At 45.4% G+C, this 21852-nt stretch overlaps 1 protein-coding gene across 1 annotated transcript in view; it reads left to right on the top strand.

The window, feature by feature from the left end:
- Positions 1-21852, top strand: part of LOC110518541 (ERC protein 2) — a 492964-nt gene that overhangs the window by 194565 nt on the left and 276547 nt on the right. The window contains exons 9-10 of the mRNA XM_036947561.2: positions 1172-1306; positions 7981-8168. Coding sequence (XP_036803456.2) covers positions 1172-1306; positions 7981-8168 — 323 coding nt within the window. The remainder of the gene's footprint in view (positions 1-1171; positions 1307-7980; positions 8169-21852) is intronic.

Below are 21852 nucleotides of genomic sequence, written 5' to 3'. Positions count from 1 at the left end.
CGCTCTCTCTCTGGCTCTCTGTCTCTGGCTCTCTGTCTCTGGCTCTCTGTCTCTGTCTCTCTCTCTCTGGCTCTCTGTCTCTGGCTCTCTGTCTCTCTGTCTCTGGCTCTCTGTCTCTGTCTCTGGCTCTCTCTGTCTCTGGCTCTCTCTTTCTGGCTCTCTGTCTCTCTGTCTCTGGCGCTCTCTCTCTCTGTCTCTGGCGCTCTCTCTCTGGCTCTTTCTGGCGCTTTGTCTCTGGCTCTCTGTCTCTGGCGCTCTCTCTCTGTTTATTTCTGTCTCTCTGTCTCTGACTCTCTAGCTCTCGGTCTCTGGCTCTCTGTCTCTGTCTCTCTGTCTCTCTCTCTAGCTCTCTCTCTGGCTCTCTGTCTCTCTCTCTGTCTATCTCTCTAGCTCTCTCGCTGGCTCTCTCTCTGGCTCTCTCTATGTCTCTCTGTCTCTCTCTCTGTGGCTCTCGCTCTCTGGCTCTCTCTCTAGCTCTCTCTCTGTCTCTGGCTCTCTGTCCATGGCTCTCTAGCTCTCTGTCTCTGTCTTTCTTTCTTACTTTCTCTCTCTCTCTCTCTCTCTCTCTCTCTCTCTCTCTCTCTCTCTCTCTCTCTCTCTCTCTCTCTCTCTCTCTCTCTCTCTCTCTCTCTCTCTCTCTCTCTCTCTCTCTCTCTCTCTCTCTCTCTCTCTCTCTCTCTCTCTCTCTCTCTCTCTCTCTCTCTCTCTCTCTCTCTCTCTCTCTCTCTCTCTCTATACACTGTTATTTACGATGGTCTTTTATGAGCGTCTCTCCTGCTTCGCACTTCTAACAGCTCCAGACTAGTGGAGAGACACCTGGCTACACTGTTGGCGAGGCTTTTCACCTGGGCTGTATCATTACTGTAGCATTTCAGCTAAATGATGCAGAAGCATCAGTACTCAGTGGAGGGGTGTCATTGACTTGTCTTTCCACTAGTGTATCTACTCTGTGTAATGACGACATGACAGTGTGAGAGGACAACTGTTGCTGACCCCTATCTTTTTCCTCTCCCCCTCTCTCTCTGTCTCTCTCCCCCCCTCTCTCTCTGGCTCTCTGTCTCTCTCCCCCTCTCTCTCTGGCTCTCTGTCTCTCTCTCCCCCTCTCTCTCTGGCTCTCTGTCTCTCTCACCCCCTCTCTCTCTGGCTCTCTGGCTCTCTGTCTCTCTGTTAGGAGCGAGTGATTGAGCGTTTGCGTGAGCAGAAGGAGCGGGAGGACAGGGCACGGCTGGAGGAGGTGGAAAGGATGAGGAAGGAGAACCAGGACCTGAAGGATAGACTCTCCATCCTGACGACACACACACCTGGGGTAAGGAAGGCCAGAGTGTGTGTGTGTGTGTGTGTGTGTGTGTGTGTGTGTGTGTGTGTGTGTGTGTGTGTGTGTGTGTGTGTGTGTGTGTGTGTGTGTGACACCAAACTAGTTCACACAGGCTATAAACAAATAACAAAACATTTTCACAATCCTTTTACTGCCGAATACCTCCAACCGACATTATCACACTTTGTAATTATTGTTTTATTATACAAAAAGAATTAGAAGAATTGACTATTAAAATCCTTCTACTGCAGTTGTAATAGGCTACCTGCAGCCTATATTTATAGTGTTAACATCCACAGTAAAAGTAAGGCCTTTCTTCTGGCTCCTTATACATCCCTGGAAGCCCTGCTTTGATGAATTAAACAAGTGTGATTTATAGATTGATCCCTCCGTCCCTGTCCAGGTGCCAAGACAGTTCTCACTCAGCTCCAGTCTACAAGCCAGAGCAGACTCTCACACACTTTACGAGAATGTTTTCTTTCATACTCATAAAGGCGTACACATATCATTCCTGTGAAATGATATCTTGTTGAATGTTGACGCGAGGTAACATGAAAGATGTACCTTCTGTAAAACCTCCTGAATGGGTCTTTGTAGAGAACACATACACATTCTGATAGAAGTATAGACATGATTGGATGATTATGTGCAGAATGTGGCTTTCAGACATGTTATGTAAACATATACAAATTATAAATATGTGTGTGTGTGTGTGTGTGTGTGTGTGGTGGGGGTTCAATGGAGTGTGAGAGATGTGAGAGTGTTGTTGAAGTAGCACTGCAGTGGGTCAGAGGTCACTTGACACACTGTGGTGGATTACACACAGATTACATACCCTTATGGTGATAGATTACACACAGATTACAGACCCTTATGGTGATAGATTACACACAGATTACAGACCCTTATGGTGATAGATTACACACAGATTACAGACCCTTATGGTGATAGATTACACACAGATTACAGACCCTTATGGTGATAGATTAGAAACAGATTACAGACCCTTATGGTGATAGATTACACACAGATTACAGACCCTTATGGTGATAGATTACACACAGATTACAGACCCTTATGGTGATAGATTAGAAACAGATTACAGACAGATTACAGACCCTTATGGTGATAGATTACAGACAGATTACAGACAGATACACACGCGCCGCACACTCGCTCTCAGAGAGGTTGTTGATGTCCAGTTTCCCAACACTCCAGAGGTTTACTGGTCCTCCTTGACTTCCTCTAGGGAAAGGCCTCTCAGATGTGTGTCATCACAGAGGGCTAGTTTGGATGCATGGTAAAATAACCTGATAGAATCCCGTGACCTTTCACACCACATGTTTGTTTTAATGATGCAACAGGTTAGGCTGATGGAGGTTTCTACACTTCATTTGACTTGGATCGACCTTGGTGGTCCACTCCAGACAAGACATTTTAGTCTCTCCCTCTCCCTCTCTCTCAATTCAATTGAATTCAAGGGGTCTCTCTCTCTCTCTCTCTCTCTCTCTCTCTCTCTCTCTCTCCCCCCTCTATCTCTCGTTACCTCTCATTCCTTCAACACTTCATTCCAGCCAGTCCTCTTGCTGACATTAATGACGTAGTAGTCTCTGAGGAAATGAGGATAAGAGAAAGATAAGCCTCAATCTATCACTGATTATTACAGCAGACATGATGGACTGCAGAGAGCCAAAATGTGTCTTTCAGTGCTGTATGTAAATTGTTTACTGTGAGTTTCTGCATTCCAAAAACTAACTAACTCTCTCTATGTCTCTCCCTCTGTGTCTCTCAATTCAATTCAATTCAATTCAATTCAAGGGCTTTATTGGCATGGGAAACATGTGTTAACATTGCCAAAGCAAGTGAGGTAGACAACATACAAAGTGAATATATATATATATATATATATTCTCTCTCTCGCTCTCTCTGTCTCTCTCTGTCTCTCTCTATGTCTCTCCCTCTGTGTCTCTCTGTCTCTCTGTCTTTCTGTCTCTCTGTCTCTCTCTGTCTCTCTCTCTCTCTCTCTGTCTCTCTCTCTGTCTCTCTCTATGTCTCTCTCTATGTCTCTCCCTCTGTGTCTCTCTGTCTCTCTGTCTTTCTGTCTCTCTGTCTCTCTCTCTGTCTCTCTCTCTGTCTCTCTCTGTCTCTCTCTATGTCTCTCCCTCTGTGTCTCTCTGTCTCTCTGTCTTTCTGTCTCTCTGTCTCTCTCTGTCTCTCTCTCTCTCTCTCTGTCTCTCTCTCTGTCTCTCTCTATGTCTCTCTCTATGTCTCTCCCTCTGTGTCTCTCTGTCTCTCTCTGTCTCTCTCTGTCTCTCTCTGTCTCTCTCTCTCTCTCTCTGTCTCTCTCTCTGTCTCTCTCTATGTCTCTCTCTATGTCTCTCCCTCTGTGTCTCTCTGTCTCTCTCTGTCTCTCTCTGTCTCTCTCTATGTCTCTCCCTCTGTGTCTCTCTGTCTCTCTGTCTTTCTGTCTCTCTGTCTTTCTGTCTCTCTGTCTCTCTCTCTGTCTCTCTCTCTGTCTCTCTCTCTGTCTCTCTCTATGTCTCTCCCTCTGTGTCTCTCTGTCTCTCTGTCTTTCTGTCTCTCTGTCTCTCTCTGTCTCTCTCTCTCTCTCTCTGTCTCTCTCTCTGTCTCTCTCTATGTCTCTCTCTATGTCTCTCCCTCTGTGTCTCTCTGTCTCTCTGTCTTTCTGTCTCTCTGTCTCTCTCTCTGTCTCTCTCTCTGTCTCTCTCTCTGTCTCTCTCTATGTCTCTCCCTCTGTGTCTCTCTGTCTCTCTGTCTTTCTGTCTCTCTGTCTCTCTCTGTCTCTCTCTCTCTCTCTCTGTCTCTCTCTCTGTCTCTCTCTGTCTCTCTCTATGTCTCTCCCTCTGTGTCTCTCTGTCTCTCTCTCTCTGTCTTTCTTTCTCTCTCTCTCTCTCTCTCTCTCTCTCTCTGTCTCTCTCTCTCTCTCTGTCTATCTCTCTGTCTCTATGTCTCTCTCTCTCTCTCTCTCTCTCTGTCTCTCTCTCTCTGTGTCCCTTTCTCCAACCTCTCCATGACATTCTATACAGTACTGTGAGCTCTTGACGATCTAGTTCAAACAGCCGATCGGCATCAGCCTTACTGTATTGCCGCCAGGTGATTGGATAACCTAAAGCGGGGCCTAGTGGCCACACATATTTTAGTCATTTGTGATATTTACAATTCATATCATTTTCCAGGAATGATAATAGTAATTTCTATGACCATATAAGTAACAGTATCTTTACAAGCCTTCGCCCCACTGTCATAATATCCCAGAATCCTTATGGACCCAATGCATTCACAGCCAATACTCTGGATCTGTCACTGTTTTCCATTTCAACACCATAACAATGTCCACTTCACTTACCGTTAATGTCTTTTGTGTTGGCTGACATTTGGGATGATGTGTGGGGACGTGTGTGTGTGTGTGTTGGGAACTATCTGAGGAGGTAATGGGACGAAAGTGACGGTATGGCCGGGGTAAACATGGTCTCCGCTTGCCGCTGGCATTACCCAAAGGGTTTCACTCTCAGGAGGTCAAATGTTTAGCTGTATCTGCATCTGTAAATTCGATTTTTTGTTTTCTTTCTGTCCATGTATGTATTAGGAGGGTAGGGGTTACACAGTACACCATGTATGTATTAGGAGGGTAGGGGTTACACAGTACACCATGTATGTATTAGGAGGGTAGGGGTTACACAGTACACCGTGTATGTATTAGGAGGGTAGGGGTTACACAGGTCACCATGTATGTATTAGGAGGGTAGGGGTTACACAGGTCACCATGTATGTATTAGGAGGGTAGGGGTTACACAGTACACCATGTATGTATTAGGAGGGTAGGGGTTACACAGTACACCATGTATGTATTAGGAGGGTAGGGGTTACACAGGTCACCATGTATGTATTAGGAGGGTAGGGGTTACACAGTACACCATGTATGTATTAGGAGGGTAGGGGTTACACAGTACACCATGTATGTATTAGGGGGGTAGGGGTTACACAGTACACCATGTATGTATTAGGGGGGTAGGGTTACACAGTACACCATGTATGTATTAGGAGGGTAGGGGTTACACAGTACACCATGTATGTATTAGGAGGGTAGGGGTTACACAGTTCACCATGTATGTATTAGGAGGGTAGGGGTTACACAGTACACCATGTATGTATTAGGAGGGTAGGGGTTACACAGTACACCATGTATGTATTAGGAGGGTAGGGGTTACACAGTACACCATGTATGTATTAGGAGGGTAGGGGTTACACAGTACACCATGTATGTATTAGGAGGGTAGGGGTTACACAGTACACCATGTATGTATTAGGAGGGTAGGGGTTACACAGTACACCATGTATGTATTAGGAGGGTAGGGGTTACACAGTACACCATGTATGTATTAGGAGGGTAGGGTTACACAGTACACCATGTATGTATTAGGAGGGTAGGGGTTACACAGTACACAGTACACCATGTATGTATTAGGAGGGTAGGGTTACACAGTACACCATGTATGTATTAGGAGGGTAGGGGTTACACAGTACACCATGTATGTATTAGGAGGGTAGGGGTTACACAGTACACAGTACACCATGTATGTATTAGGAGGGTAGGGTTACACAGTACACCATGTATGTATTAGGAGGGTAGGGGTTACACAGTACACCATGTATGTATTAGGAGGGTAGGGGTTACACAGTACACCATGTATGTATTAGGAGAGTAGGGGTTACACAGTACACCATGTATGTATTAGGAGGGTAGGGGTTACACAGTACACCATGTATGTATTAGGAGGGTAGGGGTTACACAGTACACCATGTATATATTAGGAGGGTAGGGGTTACACAGTACACCATGTATGTATTAGGAGGGTAGGGTTACACAGTACACCATGTATGTATTAGGAGGGTAGGGGTTACACAGTACACCATGTATGTATTAGGAGGGTAGGGGTTACACAGTACACCATGTATGTATTAGGAGGGTAGGGTTACACAGTACACCATGTATGTATTAGGAGGGTAGGGGTTACACAGTACACCATGTATGTATTAGGAGGGTAGGGGTTACACAGTACACCATGTATGTATTAGGAGGGTAGGGGTTACACAGTACACCATGTATGTATTAGGAGGGTAGGGGTTACACAGTACACCATGTATGTTTTAGGAGGGTAGGGGTTACACAGTACACCATGTATGTATTAGGAGGGTATGGGTTACACAGTACACCATGTATGTATTAGGAGGGTAGGGGTTACACAGTACACCATGTATATATTAGGAGGGTAGGGTTTACACAGTACACCATGTATGTATTAGGAGGGTAGGGGTTACACAGTACACCATGTATGTATTAGGAGGGTAGGGTTACACACCATGTGAAATGTTTGGTTTTGCCATCGGCTTTTCCTGTCCCTCTTTCATAAAGTGCCTCTACTTGTGCATTTTGTTTATGTTATGAGATGTTTTTCTAGTAAATGATACTTTGCTAGGTTTATGATCTATGCGTTTCAGAGTGGTTGACAGTAATAGTTAACAGCCGTCTGAAGTGTCTTTGTTTTTTTTTCTAATAACAGAGACAGAGCTACATGTAGGGTAACAGCTCATAGCGTTATCTAGGATTGGCTCCCTGCCTATACCAGTGTGTGTATGTATGTATGTGTGTGTGCGTGCTTGTATGTGTGTGATTGTATAGAGAGAGAGTTGATGATGTTTAAACGAGCGGCCTCAGCTGTCTCAACAAGCTAAACTATCCTCTGAAACACACAGACCTCTGAAAGGCAGACACAAACACAGGGAGGTAATTCTAGGTTACAGCCATCCTCTGGCAGATTTTTCTCTTCAAAAAAAAAAGAATCAATCACTGCAGCTCTGTCAGTTTTTACAGTGTTTGACTCGAGATGTTTGGTGGTCTTATAAAATCACTGGTAACCAGAGAGGTATGAAGGGTAATTTCATTATGAATTAGAAGAAAATACTAAACTCCAGGAGAGAGGGATGCTTCAGAGAGCAGGCTGAGTGGAGGCCACAGGAAAGAAGGGAGGAGAGAAGAGAAGGGGGACTAAGAAGGAAGGAATGAAAGGGCCGGGTTGAATGAGATAGAGGGCAGATTCCGCTGAAGGTTTACAGGTTCCTAGTGGTTAAGAGTATTGGGCCAGTAACCGAAAGGTCATTGGTTCGAATCTCCTTGCCGTCAAGGTGGAAAAATCTGCCGTTCTGCTCTTGAGCAAGGCAGTTAACCCCCAACATTAACTGTTCCCCGGGTGCCAATGACATCGATTAAGGCAGCATCCCGTACCTCTCTGATTTAGAGGAGTTGGGTTTAAATGCATAAGAAACTGTATAACTGACTATGTATCCCCTTTCCCTTCCGCACCCCTATCCTTTACCATAAAGGGGTGAACAAATATCTGACCCTGTATCAGTGTTTTGGGGCAGCATCTTCCTGGTTCTGGCTCCAGAAAGGAGTATGAGTTCTATGAGATGAGGATGATATAATGAATGTCTCTCCTTTCATAGTACTGTTTGTGACTGTCACTGTTTGTGACTGTTTGTGACTGTCACTGTTTGTGAGTGTTTGTGACTGTCTTCCTCTCTTCTTTATTTCCTTGGTCCTCCTCTCTCTTATTCTTTATTTCCTTGGTCCTCCACACTCCCAGAATACGGAAGAGTCAACCAGGAAGTTGTTAGAGGTCAGCGACAGGATCAAGCTGCTGGAGGAGGAAGTGACGCGCTACCGAGAAGAGTCTGGGAAGTCCCAAGCCGAGGTGGAGAGGCTCATGGGTATCCTGAGAGAGCAAGAGACGGAAAGAACCAACAAGGAGAAGAAGATCACTGAGCTGGAGAGGTGAGAGGTCACCACCCTACCACTGGAGTTTCTACCCTTTATTTTTACCTAACCCTTATCCTATCTCTAACCCTTATCCTATCCTATTCCTAACCATTACCCTTATCCTATCCCTAACCCTTACCCTTATCCTATCCCTAAACCTTACCCTTATCCTATCCCTAACCCTAACCCTTATCCTATCCTATCCCTAACCCTTATCCTATCCCTAACCCTTATCCTACCCCTAACCCTTATCCTATCCTAACCCTTCTCCTAAACCCTACCCTTCTCCTAATCCCTACACTTCTCCTAATCCCTACCCTAACCCTAATCCCTACCCTTCTCCTAAACCCTACCCTTCTCCTAAACCCTACCCTAACCCTAATCCCTACCCTTCTCCTAATCCCTACCCTAACCCTAATCCCTACCCTTCTCCTAATCCCTACCCTAACCCTAATCCCTACCCTTCTCCTAATCCCTACCCTAACCCTAATCCCTACCCTTCTCCTAATCCCTAACCTTCTCCTAACTCTAACCCTTCTCCTAATCCCTACCCTTCTCCTAATCCCTACCCTTCTCCTAATCCCTACCCTTCTCCTAATCCCTAACCTTCTCCTAACTCTAACCCTTCTCCTAATACCTACCCTTCTCCTAATCCCTAACCTTCTCCTAACCCCTACCCTTCTCCTAATCCCTAACCTTCTCCTAACTCTAACCCTTCTCCTAATCCCTACCCTTCTCCTAAATCCTACCCTTCTCCTAATCCCTACCCTTTTCCTAATCCCTAACCTTCTCCTAATCCCTACCCTTCTCCTAATCCCTACCCTTCTCCTAATCCCTAACCTTCTCCTACTCCCGACCCTTCTCCTAATCCCTAACCTTCTCCTAACTCTAACCTTTCTCCTAACTCTAACCCTTCTCCTAATCCCTAACCTTCTCCTAATCCCTACCCTTCTCCTAATCCCTAACCTTCTCCTAATTCCTACCCTTCTCCTAATCCCTAACCTTCTCCTAATTCCTAACCTTCTCCTAATCCCTACCCTTCTCCTAATCCCTAACCTTCTCCTAACTCTAACCCTTCTCCTAATCCCTACCCTTCTCCTAATCCCTACCCTTCTCCTAACCCCTACCCTTCTCCTAACCCCTACCCTTCTCCTAAACCCTACCCTTATCCTAATCCCTAACCTTCTCCTAACTCTAACATCTACCCTTCACCTAACTCTAACCCCTACCCCCTACCCTTCTCCTAATCCCTAACCTTCCCCTAACCCCTACCCTTCTCCTAACCCTAACCCCTACCCCCTACCCTTCTCCTAATCCATAACCTTCTCCTACCCCCTACCCTTCTCCTAACTCTAACCCCTACCCTTCTCCTAACTCTAACCCCTACCCTTCTCCTAACTCTAACCCCTAACCTTCTCCTAACTCTAACCCTTCTCCTAACTCTAACCCCTACCCTTCTCCTAACCCTAACCACTAACCCCTACCCTTCTCCTAACTATAACCCCTACCCTTCTCCTAACTCTAACCCCTACCCCCTACCCTTCTCCTAACTCTAACCCCTACCCTTCTCCTAATCCCTAACCCTTCTCCTAACTCTAACCCCTACCCTTCTCCTAACCCTAACCCCTAACCCCTACCCTTCTCATAACCCCTACCCTTCTCCTAACCCTAACCCCTAACCCCTACCCTTCTCCTAATCCCTAACCTTCTCCTAACCCCTACCCTTCTCCTAACCCTAACCCCTACCCTTCTCCTAACCCCTAACCACTACCCTTCTCCTAACCCTAACCCCTACCCTTCTCCTAACCCTAACCCCCACCCTTCTCCTAACCCTAACCCCTACCCTTCTCCTAACCCTAACCCCTACCCTTCTCCTAACCCTAACCCCTACCCTTCTCCTAACCCTAACCCCTACCCACACAGTTACCTAGTTTTCTGGTTCTTCTCAACACTGGGAGGGGTAAGGGCTAGAGGAACTAACTAAGCCTTGTTTTCAGACCTATCTCTGCTAACACTGCATCTTCAGATATATACATGTGCATGAGACGTTCATGACTAGCTCTATATTCTACATCTGATTCATTCTAGAGGAGGCTACTTTAGACATAAACTGTCTGGAGTTTAGTAGTCTTGAGAACACTTACGCCATGGGTCTAATTTCCTAACTGTGGGAAGAATCCATTTGAGTGTGTCCCATTTGACTTGAATGTTTTGGTTTTACTCCAGTCTATGCTATGGGTTGCATACACAGACCCTGAATACAGCCATGAGACTTCCCATTGGAGCTTTGTTGCCGCTGGGTTAATGGGTTGTGTCATATGTTTTTATGTCAATGTCTGCAGATCTGGGTGAGTATCACTAGTGTTTTGTTGTGGCACCGATACCCCCAGAGATCCCATTCTCTGCACCTACCGTCTCTGTTCCTCACGCTTCTTCTGTCTTCTCCATCCATCAGCATCATCATTAACACAACATTGGTTTCATGTACAGTACCAGTCAAAGTATGGACACACCTACTCATTCAAGCATTTTTCTTTATTTTTTACTATTTTCTACATTGTAGAATACTAGTGAAGACATCCAAACTATGAAATAACACATGTGGAATCGTGTAGTTAACATCAAAGTCTTAAAAAATGTAAAAAATATTTTATATTCTTCAAAGTAGTCACTGTTTGCCTTGATGACAGCTTTGCACACTCTTGGCATTCTCTCAACCAGCTTCATGAGGTAGTCACCTGGAATAAAGGACACCAATATAATATATTTTGATCTGTTTAACACTTTTTTTGGTTACTACATGATTCCAATGTGTTTTTGGGGACTTTGGGGAACCCTGCTGTATAGTACAGGGGTGGGGGCGACTTTGGGGAACCCTGCTATATAGTACAGGGGTGGGGGCGACTTTGGGGAACCCTGCTGTATAGACTTTATAGAATTTGACAGAGTGCCAGTGGGAGGTATACAGCGCAGCCTAACCCCCCAGACAGATCACCCCCCAGACAGATTACCCCCCCAGACAGATTACCCCCCCAGACAGATCACCCCCAGACAGATCACCCCCAGTCAGAACACCCCCCAGACAGATCACCCCCCAGACAGAACACCCACCAGACAGATCACCCCCCAGACAGATTACCCCCCCAGACAGATCACCCCCAGTCAGAACACCCCCAGACAGATCACCCCCCCAGACAGATCACCCCCCCAGACAGACCACCCCCCCAGACAGATCATCCCCCAGACAGATCACCCCCAGACAGATCACCCCCAGTCAGAACACCCCCAGACAGAACACCCCCCAGACAGACAGACAGACAGACAGACAGACAGACAGACAGACAGACAGACAGAACACCACAGGCTGTTTATTCTCTCTGGACTTTATTGCTGGCACACTACTGCTCAATTATCTTCTGATTTATGGATTGGCATGGTGTGGGTGCCCAAATGAGGGGTTGCTTGGTGCCAAGGTGTGTGTGTGTGTGTGTGTGTGTGTGTGCACCAGTGCTCAGTGGGAGATCCATAGGTACAAATAACAGGGCTTTGTTTGAAATTAGAAAAACACACTGCCAATTCATATGACACACACACACACACACACACACACACACACACACACACACACACACACACACACACACACACACACACACAGCCTTGAATAGTTTACAGTACATTGGATGGTTTAGACTGTTAGAGAATGTTTGTTTCCTGTTTCATTCATAACCCATTACACATGCTTTATTCTGCATGGAAAACCCATCCAATCTGCATTTATGATAGACTCTTCCCCTCCTCTCTCCCTGTTCCCTCTCTGTATGTTTCAACACATTTTTCAAAAAGGGTCAACGTCTAGCCAGTGAGTGTGAGTGTGAGTGTGAGTGTGAGTGTGAGTGTGTGTGTGTGTGTGTGTGTGTGTGTGTGTGTGTGTGTGTGTGTGTGTGTGTGTGTGTGTGTGTGTGTGTGTGTGTGTGTGTGTGTGTGATGGTATTATGTTAGTGAGGTAGCGGACACAGTCTCCCCCTCAGGTCGTCCATCTTACTGATGCTCCTGTCTCATTACTGTCAGACACACACACACACACACACACACACACACACACACACACACACACACACACACACACACACACACACACACACACACACACAGGGGTTCCTGTCTCATTACTGTCAGACCTACTCTTCTATCTGTGTGACCCCAGTTCTGAAGTCAGGACATGGGTCAGAGGTCACTGTGGGGTTAGTCTGCTGGACGGGATGGGATTCTCCCTTCATACAGTACTCAGGCTCTGAACTTTGTGAGAGTAGGGTGGAGTAGGGTAGAGTAGGGTAGAGTATAGTAGAGTAGAGTAGGGTAGAGTATAGTAGAGTAGGGTAGGATAGAGTAGAGTAGGGTAGAGTAGGGTAGAGTAGAGTAGGGTAGAGTAGGGTAGAGTAGAGTAGGGTAGAGTAGAGTAGATTAGGGTAGAGTAGAGTAGGGTAGAGTAGAGTAGGGTAGGATAGAGTAGAGTAGGGTAGAGTAGGGTAGAGTAGGGTAGAGTAGAGTAGGGTAGAGTAGAGTAGGATAGGATAGAGTAGAGTAGGGTAGAGTATAATAGAGTAGGGTAGGATAGAGTAGAGTAGGGTAGAGTAGAGTAGAGTAGGGTAGAGTATAGTAGAGTAGAGTAGAGTAGGGTAGGGTAGAGTAGAGTAGAGTAGAGTAGGGTAGAGTAGGGTAGAGTAGGGTAGAGTAGGGTAGAGTAGAGTAGAGTAGAGTAGGGTAGAGTAGGGTAGGATAGAGTAGAGTAGAGTAGAGTAGGGTAGAGTAGAGTAGGGTAGAGTAGAGTAGAGTAGGATAGAGTAGAGTAGGGTAGAGTAGAGTATGGTAGAGTAGAGTAGGGTAGGATAGAGTAGGGTAGGGTAAAGTAGGGTAGAGCAGAGTAGGGTAGAGTAGAGTAGGGTAGAGTAGAGTAGGGTAGAGTAGAGTAGGGTAGAGTATAGTAGAGTAGGGTAGAGTATGGTAGGGTAGAGTAGGGTAGAGTAGGGTAGGGTAAGATAAAGTAGAGTAGGGTAGGATAGAGTAGAGTAGGGTAGGGCATGATAAAGTAGAGTAGGGTAGGATAGAGTAGGGTAGGGCATGATAAAGTAGAGTAGGGTGGAGTAGACTAGGGTAGGGTGGGGTAGGGTAGAGTATGGTGGAGTAAGGTAGGGTAGAGTAGACTAGGGTGGAGTAGGGTAGGGTAGAGTATGGTGGAGTAGAGTAGAGTAGGGTAGGAAAGGGTGGAGTAGACTACGGTGGAGTAGGGAAGAGTAGGGTAGAGTAGGGTAGGGTCGGGTAGGGTGGAGTAGAGTAGAGTAGGGTAGGAAAGGGTGGAGTAGACTAGGTTGGAGTAGGGTAGGGTCGGGTAGGGTGGAGTAGACTAGGGTGGAGTAGGTTAGGGTAAAGTAGACTTGGGTGGAGTAGGGTAGAGTAGGGTAGGGAGTATTAGACTAGGGTAGAGTAGTGTAGGGTAGGGTGGAGTAGACTAGGGTGGAGTTGGGTAGGGTAGAGTAGTCTTGGGTGGAGTAGGGTAGGGTAGGGTAGAGTTGGGTCGAGTAGACTAGGGTGGAGAAGAGTAGAGTAGGGTATGGTAGGGTGGAGTAGACTAGGGTGGAGTAGGGTAGGGTGGAGTATACTAGGGTGGGGTAGGGTAGAGTGGAGTAGGGTGAAGTAGACTAGGGTAGAGTAGGGTAGGGTAGAGTAGACTAGGGTGGAGTAGGGTAGGCTAGGTTAGAGTAGACTAGGGTAGAGTAGGGTAAAGTAGAGTAGGTTGGAGTAGACTAGGGTGGAGTAGGGTAGGTTAGGGTAGGGTAGGGTGGAGTAGACTAGGGTGGAGTATGGTAGGGTAGGGGTGGGTGGAGTAGGGTAGAGTGGAGTAGGGTAGGGTATAGTAGACTAGGGCGGGGTAGAGTAGGGTGGAGTAGACTAGGGTGGAGTAGGGTAGAGTGGAGTAGGATAGGTTAGGGTATGGTGGGGGAGTAGACTAGGGTGGAGTAGTGTAGGGTAGGGTGGAGTAGGGTAGGGTGGAGTGGAGTAGGGCAGGGTAGGGTGGAGTAGGGTAGGGTAGGGTGGAGTGGAGTAGGGCAGGGTAGAGTAGGGTAGGGTAGAGAAGGGTAGGGTAGGGTGGTGTAGTAGAGTATGGTAGGTCAGAGTAGGGTGGATGGAGTAGACTAGGGTGGAGTGCACTAGGCTACAAACATTGAAAGACAATATCATGTTATATGTCATAAAAGTCAATGACCTTGTGTGTGTCTCAGGGGAGGATGGACGGTGTTTTAATCAGCCTGTTGCTGTTGGAGCGTCATCAGGAGGCCTGTAACGACTATCTGGGGTGAGAGAGGGGCCAGGGTTCAACGCCCCCCCCCCCCCCCCTCTAACATTTGGCCACATAGAAAAAATTATGTTGATGTCTTCCACTATAAGAGATTAAAGTGTTTGGTAAAGTACCTGAGTTTAGCTCAAGCAGGAGAAGGTCACATCAATAGGAATCTACATTTTCTTAGCTGGGTACTGGTGAGGTCAGTCATAGTCTGTTTTACTGTAGAATAACTGTAACTGATGTTAGGTAGCTGTGAGTCCTGGTGTAAAGGGATGTGCAGTAGCTGTCTGTCATCCAGTCTGCTATGTGGTAGTTAACCTCTCATAACCCAGCTCTTTGGCCTATCAGCGGTAGTGCTGGGTAAGCACTTTGGTATGTTAGGGAGGGTTTCAGGGATGGTGTGTGAGTGCTTGTATCCAATGTGAGATAGAGGAGTTGGTTGATGTTTGGCTGAGGGTAGTACCTGAATCTCAGCTGGCACACGGACACACACACACACACGGACACACACACACACACACACACACACACACGGACACACACACACACGGTCACACACAGGCACACACACACACGGCCACACACACGCACACACACGGACACACACACACATATATATATATACACAGCGAGTGTTGACACATTTCCTGTATATGTCTATTGAATGTGTTTGTGTGTACTGTATATTTAGGAGCAGGTGTGCTGGTTTGGTGACCAGGGCCATCTGACACAGTACCATCCAGGGCCATCTGACTCAGTACCATCCAGAGTCATCTGACTCAGTACCATCCAGGACCATCTGACTCAGTACCATCCAGGGCCATCTGACACAGTACCATCCAGGGCCATCTGACTCAGTACCATCCAGGGCCATCTGACACAGTACCATCCAGGGCCATCTGACACAGTACCATCCAGGGCCATCTGACATAGTACCATCCAGGACCATCTGACACAGTACCATCCAGGGCCATCTGACACAGTACCATCCAGGGCCATCTGACACAGTACCATCCAGGGCCATCTGACTCAGTACCATCCAGGGCCATCTGACTCAGTACCATCCAGGGCCATCTGACACAGTACCATCCAGGGCCATCTGAAACAGTACCATCCAGGGCCATCTGACACAGTACCATCCAGGGCCATCTGACACAGTACCATCCAGGGCCATCTGACACAGTACCATCCAGGACCATCTGACACAGTACCATCCAGGGCCATCTGACACAGTACCATCCAGGGCCATCTGACACAGTACCATCCAGGGCCATCTGACACAGTACGATCCAGGGCCATCTGACTCAGTCCATTTGCACAGTCATTCATTGTTTTGTTCCTCTCAAATGTTTTATGAAAGTAGAAAGAGAGAGAGCATGGGAGAGAGCATGAGAGAGAGCATGAGAGAGAGAGAGAGAGAGAGAGAGACATACAGAGAGAGACAGAGACAGAGACAGAGAGAGAGAGAGAGAGAGAGAGAGAGAGAGAGAGAGAGAGAGAGAGAGAGAGAGAGAGAGAGAGAGAGAGAGAGAGAGAGAGAGAGAGAGAGAGAGAGAGAGAGAGAGAGAGAGAGAGAGAGAGAGAGAGAGAGAGAGAGAGAGAGAGAGAGAGAGAGACACCTGCCTGGAGGTGACAGCATTCCCTCCCACATATGCCCCCCTAGGCACAACTATGACAACATAACCAACAAAAACGGGTCACAACTCCTGCAGCTCTGTCGCACGCTGGGTATGTACATAGTCAACGGTAGGCTTCGAGGGGACTCCTATGGTAGGTACACCTATAGCTCATCTCTTGGCAGTAGTACTGTAGACTACTTTATCACTGACCTCAACCCAGAGTCTCTCAGAGCGTTCACAGTCAGCCCACTGACACCCCTATCAGACCACAGCAAAATCACAGTCTACTTAAACAGAGCAATAATCATTCATGAGGCATCAAAGCCAAAGGAACTGAGTAACATTAAGAAATGCTATAGATGGAAGGAATGCAGTTTGGAAACCTACCAAAAAACAATTAGGCAACAACAAATTCAATCCCTTTTAGACAATTTCCTGGGTAAAACGTTCCGCTGTAATAGTGAAGGTGTAAACTTGGCAGTAGAAAATCTTAACAGTATATTTGACCTCTCAGCTTCCCTATCAAATCTAAAAATCTCAAATAGAAAAACGAAAAAAATTAACAATAATGACAAATGGTTTGATGAAGAATGCAAAAATCTAAGAAAGAAATTGAGAAACCTGTCCAACCAAAAACATAGAGACCCGGAAAACCTGAGTCTACGCCTTCACTATGGTGAATCACTAAAACAATACAGAAATACACTACGGAAAAAGAAGGAACAGCATGTCAGAAATCAGCTCAATGCAATTGAAGAATCCATAGACTCTAACCACTTCTGGGAAAATTGGAAAACACTAAACAAACAACAACAACAAGAATTATCTATCCAAAATGGAGATGTATGGGTAAACCACTTCTCCAATCTTTTTGGCTCTATAACAAAGAATAAAGAGCAAAAACATATACATGATCAAATACAGATCTTAGAATCAACTATTAAAGACTACCAGAACCCACTGGATTCTCCAATTACATTGAATGAGTTACAGGACAAAATAAAAACCCTCCAACCCAAAAATGCCTGTGGTGTTGATGGTATCCTCAATGAAATGATCAAATATACAGACAACAAATTCCAATTGGCTATACTAAAACTCTTTAACATCATACTTAACTCTGGCATCTTCCCCAATATTTGGAACCAAGGACTGATCACCCCAATCCACAAAAGTGGAGACAAATTTGACCCCAATAACTACCGTGGAATATGTGTCAACAGTAACCTTGGGAAAATCCTCTGCATTATTATTAACAGCAGACTCGTACATTTCCTCAATGAAAACAATGTACTGAGCAAATGTCAAATTGGCTTTTTACCAAATTACCGTACAACAGACCATGTATTCACCCTGCACACCCTAATTGACAACCAAACAAACCAAAACAAAGGCAAAGTCTTCTCATGCTTTGTTGATTTCAAAAAAGCCTTCGAGTCAATCTGGCATGAGGGTCTGCTATACAAACTGATGGAAAGTGGTGTTGGGGGTAAAATATACGACATTATAAAATCCATGTACACAAACAACAAGTGTGCGGTTAAAATTGGCAAAAAACACACACATTTCTTCACACAGGGTCGTGGGGTTAGACAGGGATGCAGCTTAAGCCCCACCCTCTTCAACATATATATCAACGAATTGGCGCGGGCACTAGAAAAGTCTGCAGCACCCGGCCTCCCCTGCTAGAATCCGAAGTCAAATGTCTGCTGTTTGCAGATGATCTGGTGCTTCTGTCACCAACCAAGGAGGGCCTACAGCAGCACCTAGATCTTATGCACAGATTCTGTCAGACCTGGGCCCTGACAGTAAATCTCAGTAAGACCAAAATAATGGTGTTCCAAAAAAGGTCCAGTCACCAGGACCACAAATACAAATTCCATCTAGACACTGTTGCCCTAGAGCACACAAAAAACGATACATACATTGGCCTAAACATCAGCGCCACAGGTAACTTCCACAAAGCTGTGAACGATCTGAGAGACAAGGCAAGAAGGGCATTCTATGCCATCAAAAGAAACATAAATTTCAACATACCGATTAGGATTTGGCTAAAAATACTTGAATCAGTCATAGAGCCCATTGCCCTTTATGGTTGTGAGGTCTGGGGTCCGCTCACCAACCAAGACTTCACAAAATGGGACAAACACCAAATTGAGACTCTGCACGCAGAATTCTGCAAAAATATCCTCCGTGTACAACGTAGAACACCAAATAATGCATGCAGAGCAGAATTAGGCCGATACCCACTAATTATCAAAATCCAGAAAAGAGCCATCAAATTCTACAACCACCTAAAAGGAAGCGATTCACAAACCTTCCATAACAAAGCCATCACCTACAGAGAGATGAACCTGGAGAAGAGTCCCCTAAGCAAGCTGGTCCTGGGGCTCTGTTCACAAACACAAACACACCCTACAGAGCCCCAGGACAACAGCACAATTAGACCCAACCAAATCATGAGAAAACAAAAAGATAATTACTTGACACATTGGAAAGAATTAACAAAAAAACAGAGCAAACTAGAATGCTATTTGGCCCTAAACAGAGAGTACACAGCGGCAGAATACCTGACCACTGTGACTGACCCAAAATTAAGGAAAGCTTTGACTATGTACAGACTCAGTGAGCATAGCCTTGCTATTGAGAAAGGCCGCCGTAGGCAGACATGGCTCTCAAGAGAAGACAGGCTATGTGCTCACTGCCCACAAAATGAGGTGGAAACTGAGCTGCACTTCCTAACCTCCTGCCCAATGTATGACCATATTAGAGATACATATTTCCCTCAGATTACACAGATCCACAAAGAATTCGAAAACAAATCCAAATTTGAAAAACTCCCATATCTACTGGGTGAAATTCCACAGTGTGCCATCACAGCAGCAAGATTTGTGACCTGTTGCCACGAGAAAAGGGCAACCATTGAAGAACACACACCATTGTAAATACAACCCATATTTATGCGTATTTATTTTATCTTGTGTCCTTTAACCATTTGTACATTGTTAAAACACTGTATATATATATATATAATATGACTTTTGTAATGTCTTTACTGTTTTGAAACCTCTGTATGTGTAATGTTTAGTGTAAATTTTTGTTGTTTTTCACTTTATATATTCACTTTGTATGTTGTCTACCTCACTTGCTTTGGCAATGTTAACACATGTTTCCCATGCCAATAAAGCCCTTGAATTGAATTGAATTGAGAGAGAGACACAGAGAGTCTGTCTCTCTCTCTGTCTCTGTCTCTGTCTCTCTCTATCTCTCTCTCTTTCTCTCTCTGTCTCTGTCTCTCTCTCTCGCTCAATTCAATTTCAATTCAATTCAAGGGCTTTATTGGCATGAGAAACATGTGTTAACATTGCCAAAGCAAGTGAGGTAGACAAAATACAAAGTGAATATATAAAGTGAAAAACAACAAAAATGAACAGTAAACATTACACATACAGAGGTTTCAAAACAGTAAAGACATTACAAATGTCATATTATATATATACAGTGTTTTTATTTATTTATGTTTTATTTATTTTACCTTTATTTAACCAGGTAGGCAAGTTGAGAACAAGTTCTCATTTACAATTGCGACCTGGCCAAGATAAAGCAAAGCAGTTCGACAGATACAACAACACAGAGTTACACATGGAGTAAAACAAACATACAGTCAATAATAAAGTATAAACAAGTCTATATACAATGTGAGCAAATGAGGTGAGAAGGGAGGTAAAGGCAAAAAAGGCCTTGGTGGCAAGGTAAATACAATATAGCAAGTAAAACACTGGAATGGTAGTTTTGCAATGGAAGAATGTGCAAAGTAGAAATAAAAATAATGGGGTGCAAAGGAGCAAAATAAATAAATAAATTAAATACAGTTGGGAAAGAGGTAGTTGATAGGGCTAAATTATAGGTGGGCTATGTACAGGTGCAGTAATCTGTGAGCTGCTCTGACAGTTGGTGCTTAAAGCTAGTGAGGGAGATAAGTGTTTCCAGTTTCAGAGATTTTTGTAGTTCGTTCCAGTCATTGGCAGCAGAGAACTGGAAAGAGAGGCGGCCAAAGAAAGAATTGGTTTTGGGGGTGACTAGAGAGATATACCTGCTGGAGCGTGTGCTACAGGTGGGAGATGCTATGGTGACCAGCGAGCTGAGATAAGGGGGGACTTTACCTAGCAGGGTCTTGTAGATGACATGGAGCCAGTGGGTTTGGCGACGAGTATGAAGCGAGGGCCAGCCAACGAGAGCGTACAGGTCGCAATGGTGGGTAGTATATGGGGCTTTGGTGACAAAACGGATTGCACTGTGATAGACTGCATCCAATTTGTTGAGTAGGGTATTGGAGGCTATTTTGTAAATTACATCGCCAAAGTCGAGGATTGGTAGGATGGTCAGTTTTACAAGGGTATGTTTGGCAGCATGAGTGAAGGATGCTTTGTTGCGAAATAGGAAGCCAATTCTAGATTTAACTTTGGATTGGAGATGTTTGATATGGGTCTGGAAGGAGAGTCTACAGTCTAACCAGACACCTAAGTATTTGTAGTTGTCCATGTAGTCTAAGTCAGAGCCGTCCAGAGTAGTGATGTTGGACAGGCGGGTAGGTGCAGGTAGCGATCGGTTGAAGAGCATGCATTTAGTTTTACTTGTATTTAAGAGCAATTGGAGGCCACGGAAGGAGAGTTGTATGGCATTGAAGCTTGCCTGGAGGGTTGTTAACACAGTGTCCAAAGAAGGGCCGGAAGTATACAGAATGGTGTCGTCTGCGTAGAGGTGGATCAGAGACTCACCAGCAGCAAGAGCGACCTCATTGATGTATACAGAGAAGAGAGTCGGTCCAAGAATTGAACCCTGTGGCACCCCCATAGAGACTGCCAGAGGTCCGGACAACAGACCCTCCGATTTGACACACTGAACTCTATCAGAGAAGTAGTTGGTGAACCAGGCGAGGCAATCATTTGAGAAACCAAGGCTGTTGAGTCTGCCGATGAGGATGTGGTGATTGACAGAGTCGAAAGCCTTGGCCAGATCAATGAATACAGCTGCACAGTAATGTTTCTTATCGATGGCGGTTAAGATATCGTTTAGGACCTTGAGCGTGGCTGAGGTGCACCCATGACCAGCTCTGAAACCAGATTGCATAGCAGAGAAGGTATGGTGAGATTCAAAATGGTCGGTAATCTGTTTGTTGACTTGGCTTTCGAAGACCTTAGAAAGGCATGGTAGGATAGATATAGGTCTGTAGCAGTTTGGGTCAAGAGTGTCCCCCCCTTTGAAGAGGGGGATGGTTTTAAGGTTTTTTTAGGTTTTAACAATGTACAAATGGTTAAAGGACACAAGATAAAATAAATAAGCATAAATATGGGTTGTATTTACAATGGTGTTTGTTCTTCACTGGTTGCCCTTTTCTCGTGGCAACAGGTCACAAATCTTGCTGCTGTGATGGCACACTGTGGAATTTCACCCAGTAGATATGGGAGTTTTTCAAAATTAGATTTGTTTTCGAATTCTTTGTTGATCTGTGTAATCTGAGGGAAATATGTGTCTCTAATATGGTCATACATTGGGCAGGAGGTTAGGATGTGCAGCTCAGTTTCCACCTCATTTTGTGGGCAGTGAGCACATAGTCTGTCTTCTCTTGAGAGCCACGTCTGCCTACGGCGGCCTTTCTCAATAGCAAGGCTATGCTCACTGAGTCTGTACATAGTCAAAGCTTTCCTTAATTTTGGGTCAGTCACAGTGGTCAGGT

The sequence above is a fragment of the Oncorhynchus mykiss genome, chromosome 16 (assembly GCF_057628025.1).
Source record: "Oncorhynchus mykiss isolate SJ-2025 chromosome 16, ASM5762802v1, whole genome shotgun sequence".
Classification (NCBI taxonomy): Eukaryota; Metazoa; Chordata; class Actinopteri; order Salmoniformes; family Salmonidae; genus Oncorhynchus; species Oncorhynchus mykiss.
The sequence above is the reverse complement of the archived record's forward strand: the minus strand, read 5'-3'. Positions and strand labels throughout refer to the sequence as shown.